The sequence below is a fragment of the Ranitomeya variabilis genome, chromosome 5, assembly GCF_051348905.1.
Source record: "Ranitomeya variabilis isolate aRanVar5 chromosome 5, aRanVar5.hap1, whole genome shotgun sequence".
In the NCBI taxonomy this organism is placed as follows: domain Eukaryota; kingdom Metazoa; phylum Chordata; class Amphibia; order Anura; family Dendrobatidae; genus Ranitomeya; species Ranitomeya variabilis.
The window spans coordinates 425,358,154-425,380,730 of NC_135236.1; the positions used below are offsets into that span (position 1 = coordinate 425,358,154).

At 43.1% G+C, this 22,577-nt stretch overlaps 1 protein-coding gene across 1 annotated transcript in view; it reads right to left on the minus strand.

Annotated features, from left to right (window-relative positions):
* The window catches only part of TSPAN8 (tetraspanin 8), a 56,826-nt gene that overhangs the window by 31,155 nt on the left and 3,094 nt on the right, over positions 1–22,577 (minus strand). Inside the window, exons 2-3 of the mRNA XM_077265281.1 lie at positions 16,090–16,152; positions 15,648–15,779 (exon numbers count right to left, since the gene is read on the minus strand). Of these exons, the coding sequence (XP_077121396.1) occupies positions 15,648–15,779; positions 16,090–16,152 (195 nt within the window). The remainder of the gene's footprint in view (positions 1–15,647; positions 15,780–16,089; positions 16,153–22,577) is intronic.

The window sequence follows — 22,577 nt, forward strand, 5'->3', positions numbered from 1 at the left end:
TAGCTCCCGGAAAAAAGAAGGAGCATGTCAATTCTTCTTCCTGAACCGCAGCGGTTCTGCACCCATAGACCTCCATTGTGAGGTCAAAATCGCAGTAAAACACGCAGATCAAAAATATATCTGCGTGTTTTACTGCGGTTTGATGTGCAGAACCGCTGCAGCAGGAAGTGCGGGGAAGCCGGCGGAAGTGCGGGGCCGGAAGTGCGTGGGCGGAGAGACATGGAGGCATAGCGTCGCATGGGGATCGTGTCGGCCGTTTGATTGATTTGGTGTGTGTGTGTGTGTGTGTGTGTGTGTGTGTGTGTGTGTGTGTGTGTCCCCATGCGACGCTAGTGCCTCCATTGTGCTAAGTCGCCGTATGGGACTACTACTCCCATCCGGTATTAGGATGGGAGAGTTGTCCCTGTGTCCGGCGACTTAGCACAATAGTAAAGTTTACACCAAACACCTACACACAATACACATACATGACACACAGTACAGTACATACAACACATAACATAGAGTATATACTCACCAACAGCACACTTGTAGGCGAAGCCCTCGATCCTCCAGGAAAAAATCCAAAAATAATAAACCAAATCCATACTCCCTGTCCGCAGAATCCATAAAACGAGTGTCCCACGCTGATCGGCTGCTCTCCAGCGATACACTGCCAGGAGCGAAGCTCCTAGCAGTGTATCGCGTACTGTTCCGGCGTTCAATGACTCCGGCGTCTCGGTTAACAGCAGTACAGCTGCGTTGAACTTTCCCACGCAGCACTGCCGTTAAGCGAGAGTGCCGGGGTCAATGACCGCCGGTAAACTCGCTCGCGCATGCGCAGTGACACACCGACAGGAACTATGGCTCCTGTCAGTGTGTTGCTGCATCCGTGGAGAGCAGACATATCTCTGGATGTGTCTGTTCTCCATGGAAAATCTTCGTGGGATACGTGGATACTTAAATACGTGACACGTGTCACTTAAATACGTGATACGTGGCACTTAAATACGTGGCACGTGGCACTTAAATACGTGGCATGTGGCACTTAAATACGTGATACGTGGCACTGAAATACGTGGCACGTGGCACTTAAATACGTGGCACGTGGCACTTAAATACGTGGCACGTGGCACTGAAATACGTGGCACGTGGCACTTAAATACGTGGCACGTGGCACTTAAATACGTGGCACTTAAATACGTGGCACTGAAATACGTGGCACGTGGCACTTAAATACGTGGCACGTGGCACTTAAATACGTGGCACTTAAATACGTGGCACGTGGCACTGAAATACGTGGCACGTGGCACTTAAATACGTGATACGTGGCACTGAAATATGTGGCACGTGGCACTTAAATACGTGATACGTGGCACTGAAATACGTGGCACGTGGCACTTAAATACGTGGCACTTAAATACGTGGCACTTAAATACGTGGCACGTGGCACTGAAATACGTGGCACGTGGCACTGAAATACGTGGCACGTGGCACTTAAATACGTGGCACGTGGCACTTAAATACGTGGCACGTGGCACTGAAATACGTGGCACGTGGCACTTAAATACGTGATACGTGGCACTGAAATACGTGGCACGTGGCACTGAAATACGTGGCACGTGGCACTTAAATACGTGATACGTGGCACTGAAATACGTGGCACGTGGCACTTAAATACGTGGCACGTGGCACTTAAATACGTGATACGTGGCACTGAAATACGTGGCACTTAAATACGTGGCACTTAAATACGTGGCACTTAAATACGTGGCACGTGGCACTGAAATACGTGGCACGTGGCACTTAAATACGTGATACGTGGCACTGAAATACGTGGCACTTAAATACGTGGCACGTGGCACTGAAATACGTGGCACTTAGGCTATGTTCACATTTGCGTTGTGCACCGCAGCGTCGGCGCCGCAACACACAACGCAAAGTAAAACGCAGCAAAACGCATGCACAACGCTGAGTTTTGCGCCGCATGCGTCCTTTTTTTGATTGATTTTGGACGCAGCAAAAATGCAACTTGCTGCGTCCTCTGCGCCCGGATGCGTGCGCTGCAGTGACGCATGCGGCGCAAAACGCGGAGCGCTGTCATTCAAAACACGTCCACTCATTTTGGTGTTTAGTCCCAAAATGGAGGATGGAAGAAGAAAAGGGTTGGACAAGGAAATGACATCATTTTTTTTTTTTTCCCCCCCACTGCAGTAAACTTTATTTCTGTCAAACACAGACAATCTGCAGACAAAACTGCATCAAAAAACGCACTAAAAAACGCACCAAAAAACGCACCAAAAACGCACCAAAAACGCACCAAAAAACGCACCTGCGTTTTCTGCAGAGACCTGCAGTTTCAGTCAGGAAAAAAAAAGGATGGAAATCCTGAACGTGTGAACATAGCCTTACCCGCCCTATTTTATTCTGCTAGAATGCAGCTAGTATCACTAAGTCTAAATTCCACTGAAAATTGTCTATTTTATTCTGCCAAGTAAATATTTATTTAGTTATATTTAATTAAAAGGGAGTGAGCTCATACATTTCATAGCTCATAATTATTGGTTGATTGTTATAAATAAATAATTACAGTAGTTGCTTTATGATGCACTATGATCGGGGTCCACAACATTTTTTGGTCCAAGGACCACATTGCCATACTGAATTAATCCCAAAGACAGTAAAAAAATTTAAAGGGTTACATCCATGAACACAGCACTAAAACCACCATCAGTACATTAATACATGTCCAGAACCTAGCTTTGAGTATTTAAGGAGCATTTGGAGCATTTCTGCTCTCCCAAAAAATTAGTATGAACACACGCAAACTGATTGTTTGCTTCAGAAACTCGTCAAATCCTCCTCATAATGTCAAATCTCTAAGTTTTGGGGATTTTAAATATTTACATAGCAATGAAGTACCTTATGGATTGTTACATGTGTACAAGATCAGAACCACCATAAACACTTGTATGTGGAGCCAGAACAACCATCAGTACATGAATCCAGAGCCAGCACCACTGTCATTACATGAATGCAGCTCCAGAGCCACATTCAGTACATGTATATAGCACCAAGATTAGTACAGTGATCAATTGTAATGTCAGGTCACTCATATACACTGCTCAAAAAAATAAGGAGGACACTTAAACAACACAAAGTCAATCACACTTCTTTGAAATTAACCTGTCTAGTTAAGAAGCAACACTGATTGTGAATCAATTTCTCCTGCTGTTGTGCAAATGGGACAGACAACAGGTAAAAATGATTGGCAATAAGCAAGACAGCCCCTATAAAGGAGTGGTTCCACAGAACATTTCTCAGTTCTCATAATTTTTGTCTGTTTCTGTCACTTTTGCATTTTGTCATTCCTATCACCTCTAGAGGTACTGTACAGTAGCATGAGGTGGTGTCTATAACTCACAGAGGTTGCTCAGGGAGTGCAGCTCATCCAGGATGGTATTTCAATGTGAACTGTGGCAAGAAGGGTAGCTGTGCCTGTCAGCACAGTGTCCAGAACATGGAGATACCAGGAGACAGACCAGTACACTGGGAGAAGTGGAGGGGGCTGTAGGAGGGCAACAACCCAGCAGCAGGACCACTACCTTCTCCTTTGTGCAAGGAGGAACAAGAGGAGTAGTGCAGAGCTCTAAAAAATTACCTCTGGCATGCCACTAACATCAATGTGTCTGCTCAAACTGTCAGTAACAGACTCCATGATAGTGGTATGAGGGCCCGACATCCACAAGTGGGTGTTGTGCTCAAAGCCCAACACCGTGCTTTTTCCAGAGAACACTAAGATTGGCAGATTCGACATTAGTGCCCGGTGCTCTTCACAGATGAGAGCAGGTTCACATCTCTGTGATAAAATCTGGAGATGCTGTGGAGAACGTTCTGCTGCCTGAAACATCCTCTAGCATGACTGGTTGGTAGTAGGTCATTAATGGTGTGGAGAGGCATTTCTTTGGATGGCCGTACAGCCCTTCAAGTGCTAGCCAGAGTTACCCTGAATGCCATTAAGTACCAGGATGAGATTCTCAGACCCATTGTGAGACCATATGCATGTGCACTGGGCCCTGGGTTCCTTCTGATACATGACAATGCTAGGCCTCACGTGTCTGAAGTGTGTCAGCAGTTCATGCATGATTAAGGCATTGATGCTAAGGAGTAGACTGCCCATTCCCTAGACCTGAATCCAAGCAAGCACATCTTGGACATCATGTCTTGTTCTATCCACCAACGCCATGTTGCACCACAGACTGTCCAGGAGTTGACTGATGCTTTAATCCAGGTCTGGGAGGAGATCCTTCAGGAGAACATCTGCAGCCTCATCAAGAGCATGCCCAGGTGTTGTAGGGAGGTTTTATAGGCACGTGGAGGCCACATACACTACTGAGCATCATTTCCTTGTCTTTAGGCGTTTCCACTGAAGTTGGATCAGGCTTTCATTTGATTTTCCACTTTGATTTTGAGTATTGTTCCAAATCCAGATCTCCATGGGATATTAATTTTGATTTACATTGATCATTTTTATAACATAGTAGCATAGTTAGCAAGGCTGAAAAAAAGACATTTGTCCATCCAGTTCAGCTGATATTCCATCAGAATAAATCCCCAGATCTACATCCTTCTAAAGAACCAAATAACTGTAAGATACAATATTGTTCTGCTCCAGGAAGACATCACATCCAGGCCTCTCTTGAACCCCTTGACTGAGTTCGCCATTACCACCTCCTCAGGCAAGGAATTCCAGATTTTCACTGCCCTAACAGTTAAGAATCCTCTTGTATGTTGGTGGAAAAACCTTCTCTCCTCCAGATGCAGAGAATGCCACCTTGTGACCTTCACCTTCCTTGGTATAAACAGATCCTTAGAGAGATATTTGTATTGTCCCCTTATATACTTATACATGGTTATTAGATCACCCCTCAGTCGTCTTTTTTCTAGACTAAATAATCCTAATTTTACTAATCTTTCTGGGTATTGTAGTTCCCCCATCCCCTTTATTAATTTTGTTGCTCTCCTTTGTACTCGCTCTAGTTCCATTATATCCTTTCTGAGCTCTGGTGCCCAAAACTGTGCACAATGCTCCATGTGCAGTCTAACCAGGTATTTGTGCAGAGGCAGTGTAATGCTCTCATCGTGTGTATCCAGACCTCTTTTAATGCACCCCATGATACTGTTTGCCTTGGCAGCCGCTGCCTGGCACTTGGCTGCTCCAGGTAAGTTTATCATTAACTAGGATCCCCAAGTCCTTCTCCATGTCAGATTTACCCAGTGGTTTCCTGTTCAGTGTGTAATGGTGATATTGATTCCTTCTTCCCATGTGCATAACCTTACATTTATCATTGTTAAACCGCATCTGCCACCTTTCGGCCCAAGTTTCCAACTTATCCAGATTCATCTGTAGCAGAATACTATCTTGTATTAACTGCTTTACATAGTTTTGTATCATCTGCAAATATCGATATTTTACTGTGTAAACCTTCTACCAGATCGTTAATAAATATGTTGAAGAGAATAGGTCCCAACATCGACCCCTGCGGTACCCCACTGGTCACAGCGACCCAGTTAGAGAATATACCATTTATAACCACCTTCTTTCTATCACTAAACAAGTTACTTACCCATTTACACACCTTTTTTCCCAAACTCAGCATTCTCATTTTGTCTACCAACCTCTTGTGTACGGTATCAAACGCTTTGGAAAAATCAAGATACACCACGTCCAATGACTAGTGTTGAGCATTCCGATACTGCAAATATCGGGTATCGGCTGATATTCGCTGTATCGGAATTCCAATACCGAGTTCCGATATTTTTGTGATATCGGAAATCGGAATCGAAAGTTCATATAACTTCCCAGTCATCTTCGGCGTGTGCGGTGCGTATAGTTCCCAGGGTCTGGAGGAGAGGAGACTCTCCTTCAGGCCCTGGGATCCATACTCATGTAAAAAATAAAGAATAAAAACAAAAAATATGGATATACTCACCCCTCCGACGGCCCCTGGCTCTCAGCGATGCAACCGGCAGCCTCCGTTCCTAAGAATGCAGTGAGTGTAGGACCTGCGATGACGTTGCGGTCTTGTGACTGGTCGCGTGACCGCTCATGTGACCGCAACGTCATCGCAGGTCCTTCACTCACTGCATTCTTAGGAACGGAGGCAGACGCTTGCACCGCTGAGAGCCAGGGTCCGTCGGAGGGGTGAGTATATCCATATATTTTTTTTTTATTCTTTATTTTTTACATGAATATGGATCCCAGTGCCATATGTATTGGTATCGGGTATCGGTATCGGCGATATCCGATATTTTTTGGATATCGACCGATCCAATCCGATACCGATACTTTTGAATATCGGAAGGTATCGCTCAACACTACCAATGACTCACCTTGGTCCAGTCTATAGCTTACCTCTTCATAAAAACTGATTAGATTGGTTTGACAGGAGCGATTCCTCATAAACCCATGCTGATATGGAGTTAAACAGTTATTCTCATTGAGATAATCCAGAATAACATCACTCAGAAACCCTTTAAATATTTTACCAACAATAGAGGTTAGGCTTACTGCCTGTAATTTCTTGGTTCACTTTTAGAGCCCTTTTTGAATATTGGTACCACATTTGCTATGTTTTATTGTTCTCAACGTATTTCAATATGTAATGAATAAAGGTTTGCAACTCGAATATTTAGTTCAGTAATATCTAGGATGTGGTGTTTAAGTGTTCCCTTTATTTTTTGAGCAGTGCATGGAGTAATGTATTGTATTGCTGGAACCTACAATTCCCAGTATGTCCTTAGCAATGGTAAGGAGATGCTGGGAGTTGTTACCAGCCATCATCAGACTGTGGACCTTACAGGAACCCCAGCACTGATGAGGTACAGGCTGTATCACAAATAAACAGACTCCATAATTAAATTTCATGCTCAGAGCTAATCGCTGCATACTTCCCCTTTCTCTGTCTTCAGCAGCACTTCCCAACATGGTATCATTAGAAATAAAAGTATCACTATACTGCCCGATAAATATAAATATCTGCCATGCTGCACCCCTGAATAAATAATTGCCACTAACTGTGCTTCATGTGCAAAATATCCCCTTCTCACTGTCCCTCTCCACAGTATCCCCCTATCCTATCCCTATTCACAATGTCAATCAACTCACTTCCCCTCTCCATAATCCCCCAACACTGCCTATCTCTGTAATGTCCCCTGTCAGGGTTCCCAATGGCAAGGGAACGTAAGAAACATATAAATAACGAACGAGCTCTCGGGTGATGGAAACTCGAGTTGACCGTGAGCTAAATCTACCACACAACTAACAGTAGCCAGGGAGCATACCTACGGCTTCCTATATGCCACGCGCCAGCCGGAGGACTAACTACGCCTGGTAGAGGAAGAAACAGACCTGGCTTACCTCTAGGGAAATACCCCAAAAGATGATAGCAGCCCCCCACATGTAATAACGGTGAATTAAGAGGAAAAGACATACACAGTATGAAAGTAGATTTAGCAAAGAGAGGTCCACTTACTAGATAGCAGAAGGATACAAAAGAGGACTTCACGGTCAACTGAAAACCCTTTCAAAAACCATCCTGAAATTACTTTAAGACTCCTGTGTCAACTCATGACACAGGAGTGGCAATTTCAGCCCGCAAGAGCTTCCAGCTACAGAGAATTACAAAAACTGCAAACTGGACAAAAGATACAAAACAAAAGGACAAAGTCCACTTAGCTGATCAGCAGACTAGTAGCAGGAACATGCAACCGAAGGCTCTGGTTACAATGATGACCGGCAAGGAAATGACTGGAGAGCAAGGCTAAATAGGAAACTCCCAAACGCTGATAGAAGCAGGTGAACAGAAGCAGCAAAGTGCAAACAAGTCACCAATACCACCAGCAACCACCAGGGGAGCCCAAAAAGCGGATACACAACAGTACCCTCCCCTTAAGGAGGGGGCACCGAACCCTCACAAGAACCGCCAGGGCGATCTGGATGAGCCCTATGAAAGGCACGAACCAAATCCGAGGCATGAACATCAGAGGCAGTTACCCAAGAATTATCTTCCTGACCATAGCCCTTCCATTTAACCAGATATTGAAGTCTCCGTCTGGAAATACGGGAGTCCAAGATCTTTTCTACCACGTATTCCAATTCACCCTCCACCAGCACAGGAGCAGGAGGTTCAGTAGAAGGAACCACCGGCACCTCATATCTCCGCAACAGCGACTGATGGAACACATTATGGATAGCGAAAGATGCCGGGAGGTCCAAATGAAAGGAGACAGGGTTAAGAATCTCCAAAATCCTATAAGGACCGATGAACCGAGGCTTAAATTTAGGAGAAGAAACCCTCATAGGGACAAAACGGGAAGACAACCACACCAAGTCCCCAACACTAAGGTGGGGGCCAACACGACGACGGCGGTTAGCAAACTGCTGAGTCCTCTCCTGGGACAATTAATTCCAAATTATCCACCACTTGTCCCCAAATCTGATGCAACCGATCCACTACCGCATCCACTCCAGGACAATCCGAAGATTCAACCTGACCAGATGAAAAACGCGGATGAAACCCTGAATTGCAAAAGAAAGGAGAAACCAAAGTGGCAGAACTAGCCCGATTATTAAGAGCAAACTCCGCCAACGGCAGAAAGGCAACCCAATCATCCTGATCCGCAGACACAAAACACCTCAAATAAGTCTCCAAAGTTTGATTAGTTCGTTCCGTCTGGCCATTGGTCTGAGGATGGAATGCAGACGAAAAAGACAAATCAATGCCCAACCTGGCACAGACTGCCCGCCAAAATCTAGACACGAACTGGGTACCCCTGTCAGAAACGATGTTTTCCGGAATACCATGCAAGCGAACCACATTTTGAAAAAACAGAGGGACCAACTCAGATGAGGAAGGCAACTTAGGCAATGGCACCAAATGAACCATTTTAGAAAAACGGTCACACACCACCCAGATGACAGACATCTTCTGAGAAACAGGGAGGTCCGAGATAAAGTCCATAGAGATGTGCGTCCAAGGCCTCTTCGGAATAGGCAAGGGCAACAACAACCCACTAGCCCTAGAACAACAAGGCTTGGCCCGAGCACACACATCACAAGACTGCACAAAAACACGCACATCTCGAGACAGGGAAGGCCACCAGAAGGATCTAGCCACCAAATCTCTGGTGCCAAAAATTCCCGGATGACCTGCCAGAGTAGAAGAATGAACTTCCGAGATGACTCTAGTGGTCCACTCGTCAGGTACAAACAGTCTACCAGACGGACAACGATCAGGTCTATCCGCCTGAAATTCTTGCAAAGCACATCGCAAATCTGGAGAGACAGCAGACAAAACCACTCCATCCTTAACCCCTTCACCCCCGGAGCTTTTTCCGTTTTTCCGTTTTCGTTTTTCGCTACCCTCCTTCCCAGAGCCATAACTTTTTTATTTTTCCGTCAATTTGGCCATGTGAAGGCTTATTTTTTGCGGGACGAGTTGTACTTTTGAACGACATCATTGGTTTTAGCATGTCGTGTACTAGAAAACGGGAAAAAAATTCCAAGTGCAGTGAAATTGCAAAAAAAGTGCAATCCCACACTTGTTATTTGCTTGCCTATTTTGCTAGGTTCACTAAATGCTAAAACTGACCTGCCATTATGATTCTCCAGGTCACTACGAGTTCATAGACACCTAACATGGCTAGGTTATTTTCCACCTAAGTGGTGAAAAAAAATTCCAAACTTTGCAAAAAACAAAACAAAACAAAATTGCGCCATTTTCTGATACTCGTAGCGTCTCCATTTTTCGTGATCTGGGGTCAGGTGAGGGCTTATTTTTTGCGAGCCGAGCTGGCGTTTTTAATGATAGCATTTTAGTGTAGATACGTTCTTTTGATCGCCCGTTATTGCATTTTAATGCAATGTCGTGGCGACCAAAAAAACGTAAATCTGGCGTTTCGAATTTTTTTCTCATTACGCCATTTAGCGATCAGGTTAATGCTTTTTTTTTATTGATAGATCGGGCGATTCTGAACGCGGCGATACCAAATATGTGTAGGTTGGGTTTTTTTTTTATTGATTTATTTTGATTGGGGCGAAAGGGGGGTGATTTAAACTTTTATATTTTTTTTATTTTTTTCACATTTTTAAAAACTTTTTTTTTTTACTTTTGCCATGCTTCTATAGCCTCCATGGGAGGCTAGAAGCAGGCACAGCCCGATCGGCTCTGCTACATAACAGCGATCATCAGATCGCTGTTATGTAGCTAAAATGCAGGTGTGCTGTGAGCGCCGACCACAGGGGGGCGCTCACAGCCACCGGCAATCAGTAACCATAGAGGTCTCAAGGACCTCTATGGTTACAATGGAGGAGCATCGCCGACCCCCGATCATGTGACGGGGGTCGGCGATGCGCTCATATCCGGCCGCACGGCCGGATGCGGTAGTTAAATGCCGCTGTCTGCGTTTGACAGCGGCATTTAACTAGTTAATAGCGGCGGGTGATCGCGATTTCACCCGCCGCTATTGCGCGCACATGTCAGCTGTAAAAAACAGCTGACATGTCGCGACTTTGATGTGCGCTCACCGCCGGAGCGCACATCAAAGCGGGGGTCCCGACATGTGACGTACTATACCGTCACATGTCGGGAAGGGGTTAAGGACACCAGCAGGTTCAGAATTCCCAGGAGAGTCAGGCTCAAAACTCCTAGAAAGAGCATCTGCCTTCACATTCCTAGAACCCGGTAAGTACGAGACCACAAAATTAAACCGGGAAAAGAACAGCGACCAACGTGCCTGTCTAGGATTCAGGCGCCTGGCAGACTCCAAATAAATTAAATTCTTGTGATCAGTCAAAACTACCACCTGATGTTTGGCACTCTCAAGCCAATGACGCCACTCCTCAAATGCCCACTTCATGGCCAAAAGCTCCCGATTACCAACATCATAGTTTCGCTCGGCGGCCGAAAATTTTCGCGAAAAGAACGCACAAGGTCTCATCACTGAGCAGTCAGAACTTTTCTGCGACAAAACCGCCCCCGCTCCGATCTCGGAAGCATCGACCTCAACCTGAAAGGGAAGAGAAACATCAGGCTGGCGCAACACAGGGGCAGACAAAAAGCGGCGCTTAAGCTCCCGAAAGGCCTCCACGGCAGCAGGGGACCAATTGGCAACATCAGCACCCTTTTTAGTCAAATCCGTCAGAGGTTTAGCAACGCCAGAAAAACCAGCTATAAATCGACGATAAAAATTAGCAAAGCCCAAGAATTTCTGGAGACTCTTCAGAGAAGTAGGCTGCGTCCAGTCGTAAATAGCCCGAACCTTGACAGGGTCCATCTCAATAGAAGAAGGGGAAAAAATGTACCCCAAAAAGGAAATTTTTTGAACCCCAAAAACACACTTTGAACTCTTTACACACAAAGAATTCTCCCGCAAAACCTGAAAAACCCTCCTGACCTGCTGAACATGAGACTCCCAGTCATCAGAAAAAATCAAAATATCATCCAAGTACACTATCATAAATTTATCCAAATATTCACGGAAAATATCATGCATTAAGGACTGAAAGACAGAAGGTGCATTAGAAAGGCCGAAAGGCATTACCAAATACTCAAAATGGCCCTCAGGCGTATTAAATGCGGTTTTCCACTCATCCCCCTGCTTAATTCGCACCAAATTATATGCCCCACGAAGATCAATCTTAGAGAACCACTTAGCCCCCCTTATGCGAGCAAACAAATCAGTCAGCAAAGGCAACGGATACTGATATTTGACTGTAATTTTATTCAGGAGTCGATAATCAATACAAGGCCTCAGAGAGCCATCCTTTTTAGAGACAAAGAAAAAACCGGCTCCTAAAGGTGATGAAGAAGGACGAATATGTCCCTTTTCCAGGGACTCCTTAATATACTCGCGCATAGCAGCATGTTCAGGTACAGATAGGTTAAACAAACGACCCTTTGGAAATTTACTGCCAGGAATCAGATCTATGGCGCAATCACAATCCCTGTGAGGAGGGAGTAAACCAATTTTAGGCTCTTCAAAAATATCACGATAATCAGACAAAAATGCCGGAATCTCAGATGGAATAGATGACGAAATGGACACCAAAGGAGTGTCCCCATGAGCCCCCCGACATCCCCAGCTTAACACAGACATAGCTTTCCAGTCAAGGACTGGGTTATGAGACTGTAACCATGGTAATCCAAGCACCAAGACATCATGTAAATTGTACAACACAAGGAAGCGAATCACCTCCTGATGGTCTGGAGTCATACGCATAGTCACTTGCGTCCAGAACTGTGGTTTATTACAAGCCAAAGGTGTAGAATCAATACCCTTCAGAGGTATAGGGACCTCCAGAGGCTCTAAATCAAACCCACATCGCCTGGCAAAGGACCAGTCCATAAGACTCAGAGCGGCGCCAGAGTCCACATAGGCATCCACGGTAATAACTGATAATGAACAAATCAAGGTTACAGACAAAACAAATTTGGACTGTAAAGTGCCAATTGAAATAGACTTGTCAACCTTCCTAGTACGTTTAGAGCATGCCGATATAACATGAGCAGAATCACCACAATAGAAGCATAACCCATTTTTACGCCTATAATTCTGCCGCTCGCTTCTGGACATAATTCTGTCACATTGCATTTTCTCTGGCGTCTCTTCAGAAGATACCGCCAAATGGTGCACGGGTTTGCGCTCCCGCAAACGCCGATCAATCTGAATTGCCATTGTCATGGACTCATTCAGACCTGTAGGCGCAGGGAACCCGACCATAACATCTTTAACGGCATCAGAAAGGCCCTCTCTGAATTTTGCCGCTAAGGCGCACTCATTCCACTGAGTAAGCACAGACCATTTACGAAATTTTTGGCAGTATATCTCAGCTTCATCTTGCCCTTGAGATAGGGCTATCAAAGCTTTTTCAGCTTGAATCTCCAAATTAGGTTCCTCATAAAGCAACCCTAAAGCCAGGAAAAACGCATCCACATTGAGCAACGCAGGATCCCCTGGTGCCAATGAAAATGCCCAATTTTGAGGGTCACCTCGCAGCAAAGAAATTACAATCTTAACCTGCTGGACAGGATCTCCTGAGGAGTGAGGTCTGAGAGAAAGGAACAATTTACAATTATATTTGAAATTCAGAAACCGAGATCTATCTCCGGAAAACACCTCTGGTGTAGGGATTTTAGGTTCAGAAATAGGAGTATGCATAACAAAATCTTGTAAATTTTGAACCTTCGTAGCAAGATTATTTAAACCTGCAGCCAAACTCTGAGGATCCATCATTAAACAGGTGAGCTCAGAGCCATTCAAGAATTATAAGGAGAGAAAGGCAAAGGCAGTAATTAGAGCTGAGATACAACTGATCCAACTATGGAGCAAGCATAGGGAAAAAGAAAAAAAAAAAAAAATGTACAGACTTCTTTTTTCTCTCCTTTCTTCTGCCAATAAGTTTAACACTGGCCGGTCATACTGTCAGGGTTCCCAATGGTAAGGGAACGTAAGAAACATATAAATAATGAACGAGCTCTCGGGTGATGGAAACTCGAGTTGACCGTGAGCTAAATCTACCACACAACTAACAGTAGCCAGGGAGCATACCTACGGCTTCCTATATGCCACGCGCCAGCCGGAGGACTAACTATGCCTGGTAGAGGAAGAAACAGACCTGGCTTACCTCTAGGGAAATACCCCAAAAGATGATAGCAGCCCCCCACATGTAATAACGGTGAATTAAGAGGAAAAGACATACACAGTATGAAAGTAGATTTAGCAAAGAGAGGTCCACTTACTAGATAGCAGAAGGATACAAAAGAGGACTTCACTGTCAACTGAAAACCCTTTCAAAAACCATCCTGAAATTACTTTAAGACTCCTGTGTCAACTCATGACACAGGAGTGGCAATTTCAGCCCGCAAGAGCTTCCAGCTACAGAGAATCACAAAAACTGCAAACTGGACAAAAGATACAAAACAAAAGGACAAAGTCCACTTAGCTGATCAGCAGACTAGTAGCAGGAACATGCAACCGAAGGCTCTGGTTACAATGATGACCGGCAAGGAAATGACTGGAGAGCAAGGCTAAATAGGAAACTCCCAAACGCTGATAGAAGCAGGTGAACAGAAGCAGCAAAGTGCAAACAAGTCACCAATACCACCAGCAACCACCAGGGGAGCCCAAAAAGCGGATACACAACAGTCCCCCATACTGCCCCCTCTCCATAATATCCCCCCAAAGTGCCTATCTCTGTAATGTTCCCCAAACTGCCCCTCTCTATAACATCTCCCACACTTCTGCTCTCCATAATATCTCCACCACATTGTCCCTCTCCATAATATCTCGCCCACATTGCCCTTCTCCATAATATCTCCCCTAAAATGTCCCTCCACCATAGTATCAGCCATTGCCCCATAATGTTCCCCATTGCCTCATAATGGCTCTCATTGTTTCATAATGTCCCCCATAATGTCCCAATTGCTCCATAATGTCTACCATTACCCCATAATGTTCCCCATAGTGGCCCCCATTGTTCCATAATTTCCCTTGGAAAGTATCATCAAGACATCAAACACAAAATAAACACATTTCATCTTCAGCTCCTCCTGGAGTGCTTACAGGTGCCCGCCATATCCTCGCTACATCTGCGACCCAGTGCCAGCAGTGGTATGATGACATCATCAGCGTGGGGACCTCATCACGCCATTGCAGTTCAGGGACTGATGAGCACTGCACTGCTCCTATTCTGGTGCCACAGTGTTCAACTGTATTTGCATTTGAAAGACATGAATACTTTTGAATTTAGGAAGGAGGGTGCGGCATCTCCCGGTCAGCTCCATGGGCATCACAACATCCTTCGGTGTGCTTCATGCAGCCCGAGTACCGTATATTGTGAAGGCCTGCGCTATGGCATAAGAGGACGCCATTATACCGTCCTTGCATAGGTTACTTGTACAGTCTGTATTTGCCCCTCTATAGTACAGTAGTATTAGAGTGTTAGTATAAAATGGCTGCATTATTTGTGGTTTAAAGGGAATCTGTCAGTAGGATTAACCCACCTAAGTCTATATGAGCATGCAAGTCATAGAAAGTTTAATAAAGTTATACCTTGAGATTTGCGATTAGATATCTTATTCCAGTGAAATGCACTGTTTTCTTATTGTATGTGAACGGTTAAGAATTGGGGTCCTGACATACATCAAGGTCTCATTTTAAAAGTGACATTACCAATGTGAAACGTATAATGACTGACTGTCTGCTCTCCTGATTTACATGTCTCTCAGTGCTCACTATCATTTAACATAAGCTCTGGAGGCAGATTCTCAGGCAGATCAATGTCCGGCCCATTGATCTTAACAGCTGAATAACAAATTAAAAATAACATGGATTTCTTTGGAATGAGGCAGTGAATCGTAGATATCAGTGTATCATTTTATTCAGCTTCCTATGACCTGTGTGCCCATGTGGACAACTTAGGAGGGTTGATCCTAATGACAGATTCCCTTTAAGAAATATATTACTACCATAACATTGTCTTTTAGTGACACCAGATACCAATATTTTATCACTTCTGACCTCAACATGAAATTGCATTTTGGATTGTTAACATACAGTATAGCTACCAATGCTATATATTTGAACTGAAAACCAGACACACGTACCAGAAGAAGAAGGCAACGACTTTCCTTTATAGCGCCGCAGCATCCAAAAAATCCAAGTACCATAATAATGGCTCCCACTGCTATCATGACATCAATTGCCGTAAGCACACCACTTCCTTGTATATTAAATTTCTAGAATAAAGTAGAAAGTTAGGAGAGAAAGCATTAATAAAGAAAAAAGGTATTATAGAGGGTAAAAGGGATTTTCTCCTCATGGCATATGGACATCATAGAGAAGGGCCCCCTGCTTGGAACATGAAATCTTTTAGCCAGAACAGAAAGCCCCTGCAATAGCAATGCCGGGGCAGCAGCAGAAAGGGTGTCGTGTGGTGCTATATGCCGCCACAAATTTTTCAGAAGTGCATGAGGTTTCAGTGGTTTTTAGTTAATTTTATAATAGAATTATTACGTTACATATTCAGTCTCATTCAGTCCTACTTACTTGCTGAGCATCTGAACTGACACGAAGCCATATGGAGACCCCCAAAATCACACAGCCACAAACCTGCGAAACAAAGCATAGATCATTCTCCTGTTGCATCTTTTAAAATGCTGTTACATAAATAAACATGTCGAATTACCAAATGTTGTGACCCACCCATCTAATGAATTGTCTGCCTTGGACAACAACTGTGCATGCTCCCTCCACTCCATAAGCCAAACAGAGGACCGGTGTGGTCTGTGCATTTCTGGGGTCGCCATTGATTTTACTGTCCAATGATGATATTATTGTGTTTGCTTATGTGTCTTTGTTGCATAGATACCTGAGCTCATAAAAACACCCAAGTCATAAAAACTCAACTGATCTGTGTGTTTTAGCATGCCACTGATATTGTCTTGTAAATGTTGACTGTGGAGGATACGTAGGAATGAGTGGGTGAGGGTGTAGGGAGCATAGTACAGAAATTACAGCCAGATCACTGGGGAAACAAGTATGGAGTAGAAGAGCACTTGTTTCCTTTTTCAAATACCCTGCACAAAAGCTACGTTAATAACATTTAGGGGTACATGTTTTTGCAAAGTAAGATATTGTTCTAATTTCATAAACCGCTTCCACCGAGGCCAATTTTTGTTTTTACCCTTTTGTTCTTCCCTCCTCTTTCTTCTAAGGCCCATGAAGATTGTATTTTTCCATTGACATTACTATATGACAGCTTGTTTTTGGGAGGATTAATAGTGGTTGTGAACGGATACCATTCATTTAATCATACAATGTACTGAAAAATGGAAAGTGCAATAAAATTATGAAAAGAAGCCATTCAGCCACAGTTTTTGGGATTATGTTTATGTTGCAGTTAGTGTTCAGTAAATAATAACTTCCAATATGGTTCTTCAGGTCGGTACAATTATGGTAATACCAAATGTAAGGTTTTTATTATTATTCAAGTAATGAAAAAAATCTGAAATTTGTAAAAAGAATTTGGTTTGTGTCGCTATTTTCTGAGACCAGTAACTATTTATTTTTCTGTCTACAGAGCTGTTTGAGGGTTTGTTTTTTTTGTGTGGCAATGTGACATTTATTGGTCCTATTTTTAGGGACATATACAATTTTGATCTATTTTTATGACATCTTATGGAGAGTACATCAAGTTAAACATTACCATTTTCTAGAACCAAACCTTCTTGTTTAAATAAATATTGCAAAATAAAAATGAATGGAACTAACACATGCCAAAGTCAAAGTGAGTGCCATGGCATAACTGTCTAGAGTTTACGATGGAAAAGTTCAGAAAGCTTGTTTTCAGTGGAGCTGGCTTGGATTATGAGGCTGTCAAACGTCTTTATTGTAAGGTTGACAGTTTATTGGATATCACATAAGGCCAGGCGTTCCTATTTGGTTGCATGTCAAAGTTGACAATATCTTTCACACAGTTCATCTTGTAGATCATGTTTTTCATGTTTTTCATTTTCAGTTTGAAAATATTGACAACTTATGACCATCACAATGATAGCTTCAAATACATAAGTGTATATGGCATCCATATTTAATGAATCCCAAATGCATAGGCCACAATACCCCATAAGCATGTGCTGAAAATCTGTGTATCGCTATAAAATCATGTTTTTTTTGTTTGCCCCAAACTCCTATGAGTACCCTCAAACACAGTGTCTACAAATTGAGATACTGATTTGGCTTTTATCCTAAGGCCAGGTGCACATGATCAGGAATTGGCAGCGCTTTGCTCACAGCACATGTCCTCTGCATCCAAAGCGCTGTCGGCTATTGAATACAGGTGATTCCGCATGTGTTCACTGAACCTTGAGAATTCACTGTGTCCAATGCATTGTATGGATGAAATTTCTCTTGTGGAGACTCACGTCTCTGCAAGAGAAATTGACAAGCTTCGGTCTGGAAAGACGTGCCACATGTCTGTCTCCGCGGGTGAGCCGCGAGCGTCTCTGGATGCATAGTGGAGATGGGATTTCTTGAAATCCCATCCACTATGCTGAAACAACTGGGCGCTGCAGATTGGACCCTGCGGATGTACGCAACATCCAACCCACAGTATTTTCAAGGCTCTTTAAAGAGTCGATATTGACTTATAGGATTGCTACTTCCAATAGGTGAAACTAGAGTCCAATTCCTCTAGCTCCCAGAAGAGACAATTTGCATATTTAATTTTCCAGAGGAGCATACAAGGCGTTTAAGCCACCTCATGCTGGCATGCCAGACTTGGTACGTCATTCTCTACAAGGTGAAACCTTACCCCTTACATCCCAGTCTTAGCCTCTCACCCAGCCAAATCAGATCTCATACTTTGACTAGTGGCAATACCCAGAAACACTGTGTATGCAAATTGAGATTCCGATTTGGCTTTTATCCAAAGTCATATTTCAAAGGATCAATATTGAATTTTCGATCCCAATAGGTGGCGCTAGAGTTCTAGTCTTCTTCCTTTCTGAACAGAAAATTTGCATATGGACTCCTTAAGAAATCATTGGTGTTTGCCCCTTTCCATGTTGCATCATTCTCCTTGCACAAGAGAAAATACTGAAACATCTTGATGGGCATAGAAGTACCACACAGGGATAAACTGACCGCAATACGGGACCACGTGTGAGGCTACTTTCACACTAGCGTCGTACGACGCACGTCGCAATGCGACGTGGTGACATACCGATGCAAACTGTGATTAGAAAACACAACGGTGGCAGCGGATGCAGTTTTACAACGCATCCGCTGCCCCATTGTGTTGCCCGGGGAGGCGGAGTTCCGGCCGCGCATGCGCGGTTGGAAATGGCGGACACGACGCACCAAAAAACGTTACATGTAACTTTTTTTGTGCCGACGGTCCGACGCAACACGACGCAACCGTGTGCCAATCCGTCACAATGCGTCGCTAATGCAAGTCTATGGAGAAAAAACGCATCCTGCAAGCAATTTTGCAGGATGCATTTTTTCTACAAAACGACGCATTGCGACGTGCAGTGCACGACGCTAGTGTGAAAGTAGCCTAAACCAAAATTACAGTCCATGTATCTGCCCCATATATTGTGGAGTAAAAATTCATGTCTGCAATGACTGGGATGATTTGTAGAAATATTATGCTCATTTGTTTTGGGATTTCTGAACGAAGCAATGCAAATATCTTTTTATGTTCATGATAGATTTCCAGTTTACAACTTTCTGGTAAAATAAAGTGAACCTTTATTATCTGTCTTTTCGGTTTCCTCATTAACCTTTGCATTATGAACCCTGGTTTGTATAGTTCTGATGTGGATTAAGGTAATTATCATGATTAGAAAAACAAGCTGTGCTGTTTTTTCCCTCCCAGTATTCATCCTCGGCAGTTGCTCCTGTTGCCTGTTATTGCCTACAGCATTGACGTCACAGCGCAGCAGCCAATAGGTGAGCTCAGCGACAAAACGGCACAAGACCCTGGGCGCTTTGGAGGACACAGTGCTGGAGCCGGAGAGGGTCAGTAAAGCACAGTTTTTTTTTTGTTTTTTTTTAATAAACTGCAGCCAGGGGACAGAATTTTTTATTAATTGGAAAACCCGTTTAATAATTCCAGAGTTTAAGTACAAGGCTCTATAGTAAAATAATACTATACACCACCTGAAAACTGCCACCGGACCCCAAATGGTAAATCATGGGCAACAATCTTGACTGCAAATCCAGCCACATTGAAAAAAAAATGAACTTGCTTGTAATCACATTTATATGTCTAGTTTCTTCACTCCATTGCTGCTATTTATTATCGGAGGATCTATTAGCTAACCAGTAACGTAACTACTGAAAGCTATAAAATCACATAGCGTGGTAGACCAGAACCATCTTGAGCTGCATGTTAACATCTTACCTTTAAGCAACTAACATATTGAAGATGTCTAATTGCATCAGTTTAACTGCCTCAAATTCTATCAGTTGACACCATCTCCGTCATGGACTACTTAAATTTATTACGTTATATCCAGTCAACATATATTCAGTGCAAGGAATTTGTAAGCTTTTACAGACAGAACCTGTACAAGGTTTGCGTCCCATGATGTTCAATAAACCTGGGTCATTTTAATTCCATAATCCAATGTTCTGCCGAACTTTTCCGGCCATTATGTCTCAGGCTGATAATGTTATTGACTTCTATTCATGTATAAAAGCAGGCTAGCTTCCCTTCACTGACACCAATATTCCCTGGTTTATAGAAATCAGGGATTTGGGAAACTGCAAAAAAAATCTCTCTTTGCCCATTGTGTCCAACATCTATTCATATATCAGATCCTTCCTATCCAGATTCCCGCTGGAGAGATTGTGGAGGAAGGCACTCACTAATCCATCCTTGATGGCTATGTCCTAAGACTCGTTCATTTTGGAGTGATGTTTTCCAACTCATCTCTCAGTTCTTAAATAGACCAATGCTTCTTGATCCAGTTATGGCATTATGGCTTCTGAAATGTTCCTACGCTGCCATACGACGGCTGCATACTCGCCAAACAGTTTTTGTTTTTGTTTTTGCTCCCCTTCTTCCAAGAGCCATAACTTTTTTATTTTTCTGTCCACATAGCTGTATGAGGACTTGTTTTTTGCAGGTCAAGTTGTACTTTTGAATGACACCATTTATTTTTTCATGTAATGCACTAGAAAATGAGAAAAAAATTCAAGTGCATTAAAATTGCAAAAGAAAGTGCAATTCCACAATTGTTTTTTAGTTTTTTATTCACCACGTTCACTATATGGTAAGACTGACCTGGCAATATGATTCTTCAGGTCAGTATGATTACACAGATATCAAACATGTAAAGTTCTCTTAAGTTTCATTTAAAAAATTCAGACATTTGGAAAAAAAAATTATTTAATCCCAGTTTCTGAGACCCGTAACGTTTTCAGGATATGGGACTTGGGAGGGCTTATTTTTTGCGCTGTGAGTTGATGTTGTTACTGATACCATTTTGGGGTAGATACAAAAAAATGTAATTCTGTTTTTTTTTTCTTGTTACGCCATTTACCAATCAGATTAATTTATTTTACAATTTGATAGATCAGACTTTTCTTAATGCTGTGATACCAATTATGTGTATTTATTTTTAATGGAGCAAAAGAGGGGTGAATTGAACTTTTGTTATTTTTTGGGGGGTTTCTTCAGATTTTTACAAACATTTTTTCTCACTTTTGAATGCCCTTGTTAGTCCCCTTAGGGAACTTGAAGCTGCAATTATTCAATTGTTTGTGCTATGTATAATAAAGAAAATCACAGTATCTTATAAACACCAGCTAAATGCTAGCTTTCAGAGGAGGAATGACATCACAGGCCCGAGGGTCTTCAGTGGCCCTCCGCTGTCATGGCAGCCCATCGGTACCCCACGATAAGCAACTAATTACTCTATATTATTTTAATTTCCTTTAGTTGTTTATTTATTTACTGCAAGGTATTTGCTTATTATGTTTCTATCTTGGGTTTTGTCTGTTTAGTGGCCAGTGTAAACATACACTTACACACGTGGTCAAAATTGTTGGTACCCCTCGTTTAATGGCAGAAAAACACACAATGGTCACAGAAATAGCTTGAATCTGACAAAAGTAATAATACATAAAATTCTAAGAAAATGATCAAATGAAAGTCAGACATTGCTTTTCAACCATGCTCCCACAGAATTTTTGAAAGACAAAACTCATGAAATAGGCCTGGACAGAAATGATGGTACCCTTAACTTCATATTTTGTTGCACAACCTTTTGAGGAAATCACTGCAATCAAATGATCCCTGTAACTGTCAATGAGACTTCTGCACCTCTCCACAGGTATTTTGGCCCACTCCTCAAGAGCAAACCTCTCCAGTTGTCTCGTGTTTGAAGGTCGCCTTTTCCAGACGGCATGCTTCAGCTCTTTCCAAAGATGCTCAATAGGATTTAGGTCAGGGCTCATAGGTGGCCACTTCAGAATAGTCCAATGTTTTGCTCTTAGCCATTCTTGGGTGTTTTTAGCTGTGCGTTTTGGGTCATTATCCTGTTGCAATACCCATGACCTGTGACTGAGACCAAGCTTTCTGACACTGGGCAGCACATTTCTCTCTAGAATCCCTTGATAGTCTTGAAGAAAGTCATTGTACCCTGCACAGATTCTAGACACCCTGTGCCAGATGCAGGAAAGCAGCCCCAGAACGTAGCAGAGCTTCCTCCATGTTTCACAGTAGGGACAGTGTTCTTTTCTTGATATGCTTCATTTTTCCGTCTGTGAACATAGAGCTGATATGCCTTGCCAAAAAGTTCCATTTTTGCCTCATCTGTCCATAGGACATTCTCCCAGAAGCTTTGTGGCTTTTCAACATGTAGTTTGGCAAATTCCAGTCTGGCTTTTTTATTTTTTTTTCAACAATGGTGTCCTCCTTGGTCGTCTCCCATGAAGTCCATTTTGGCTCATACAACGACGGATGGCGCGATCTGACACTTATGTTCCTTGAGCTGAAGTTCACCTTTAATCTGTTTAGACGT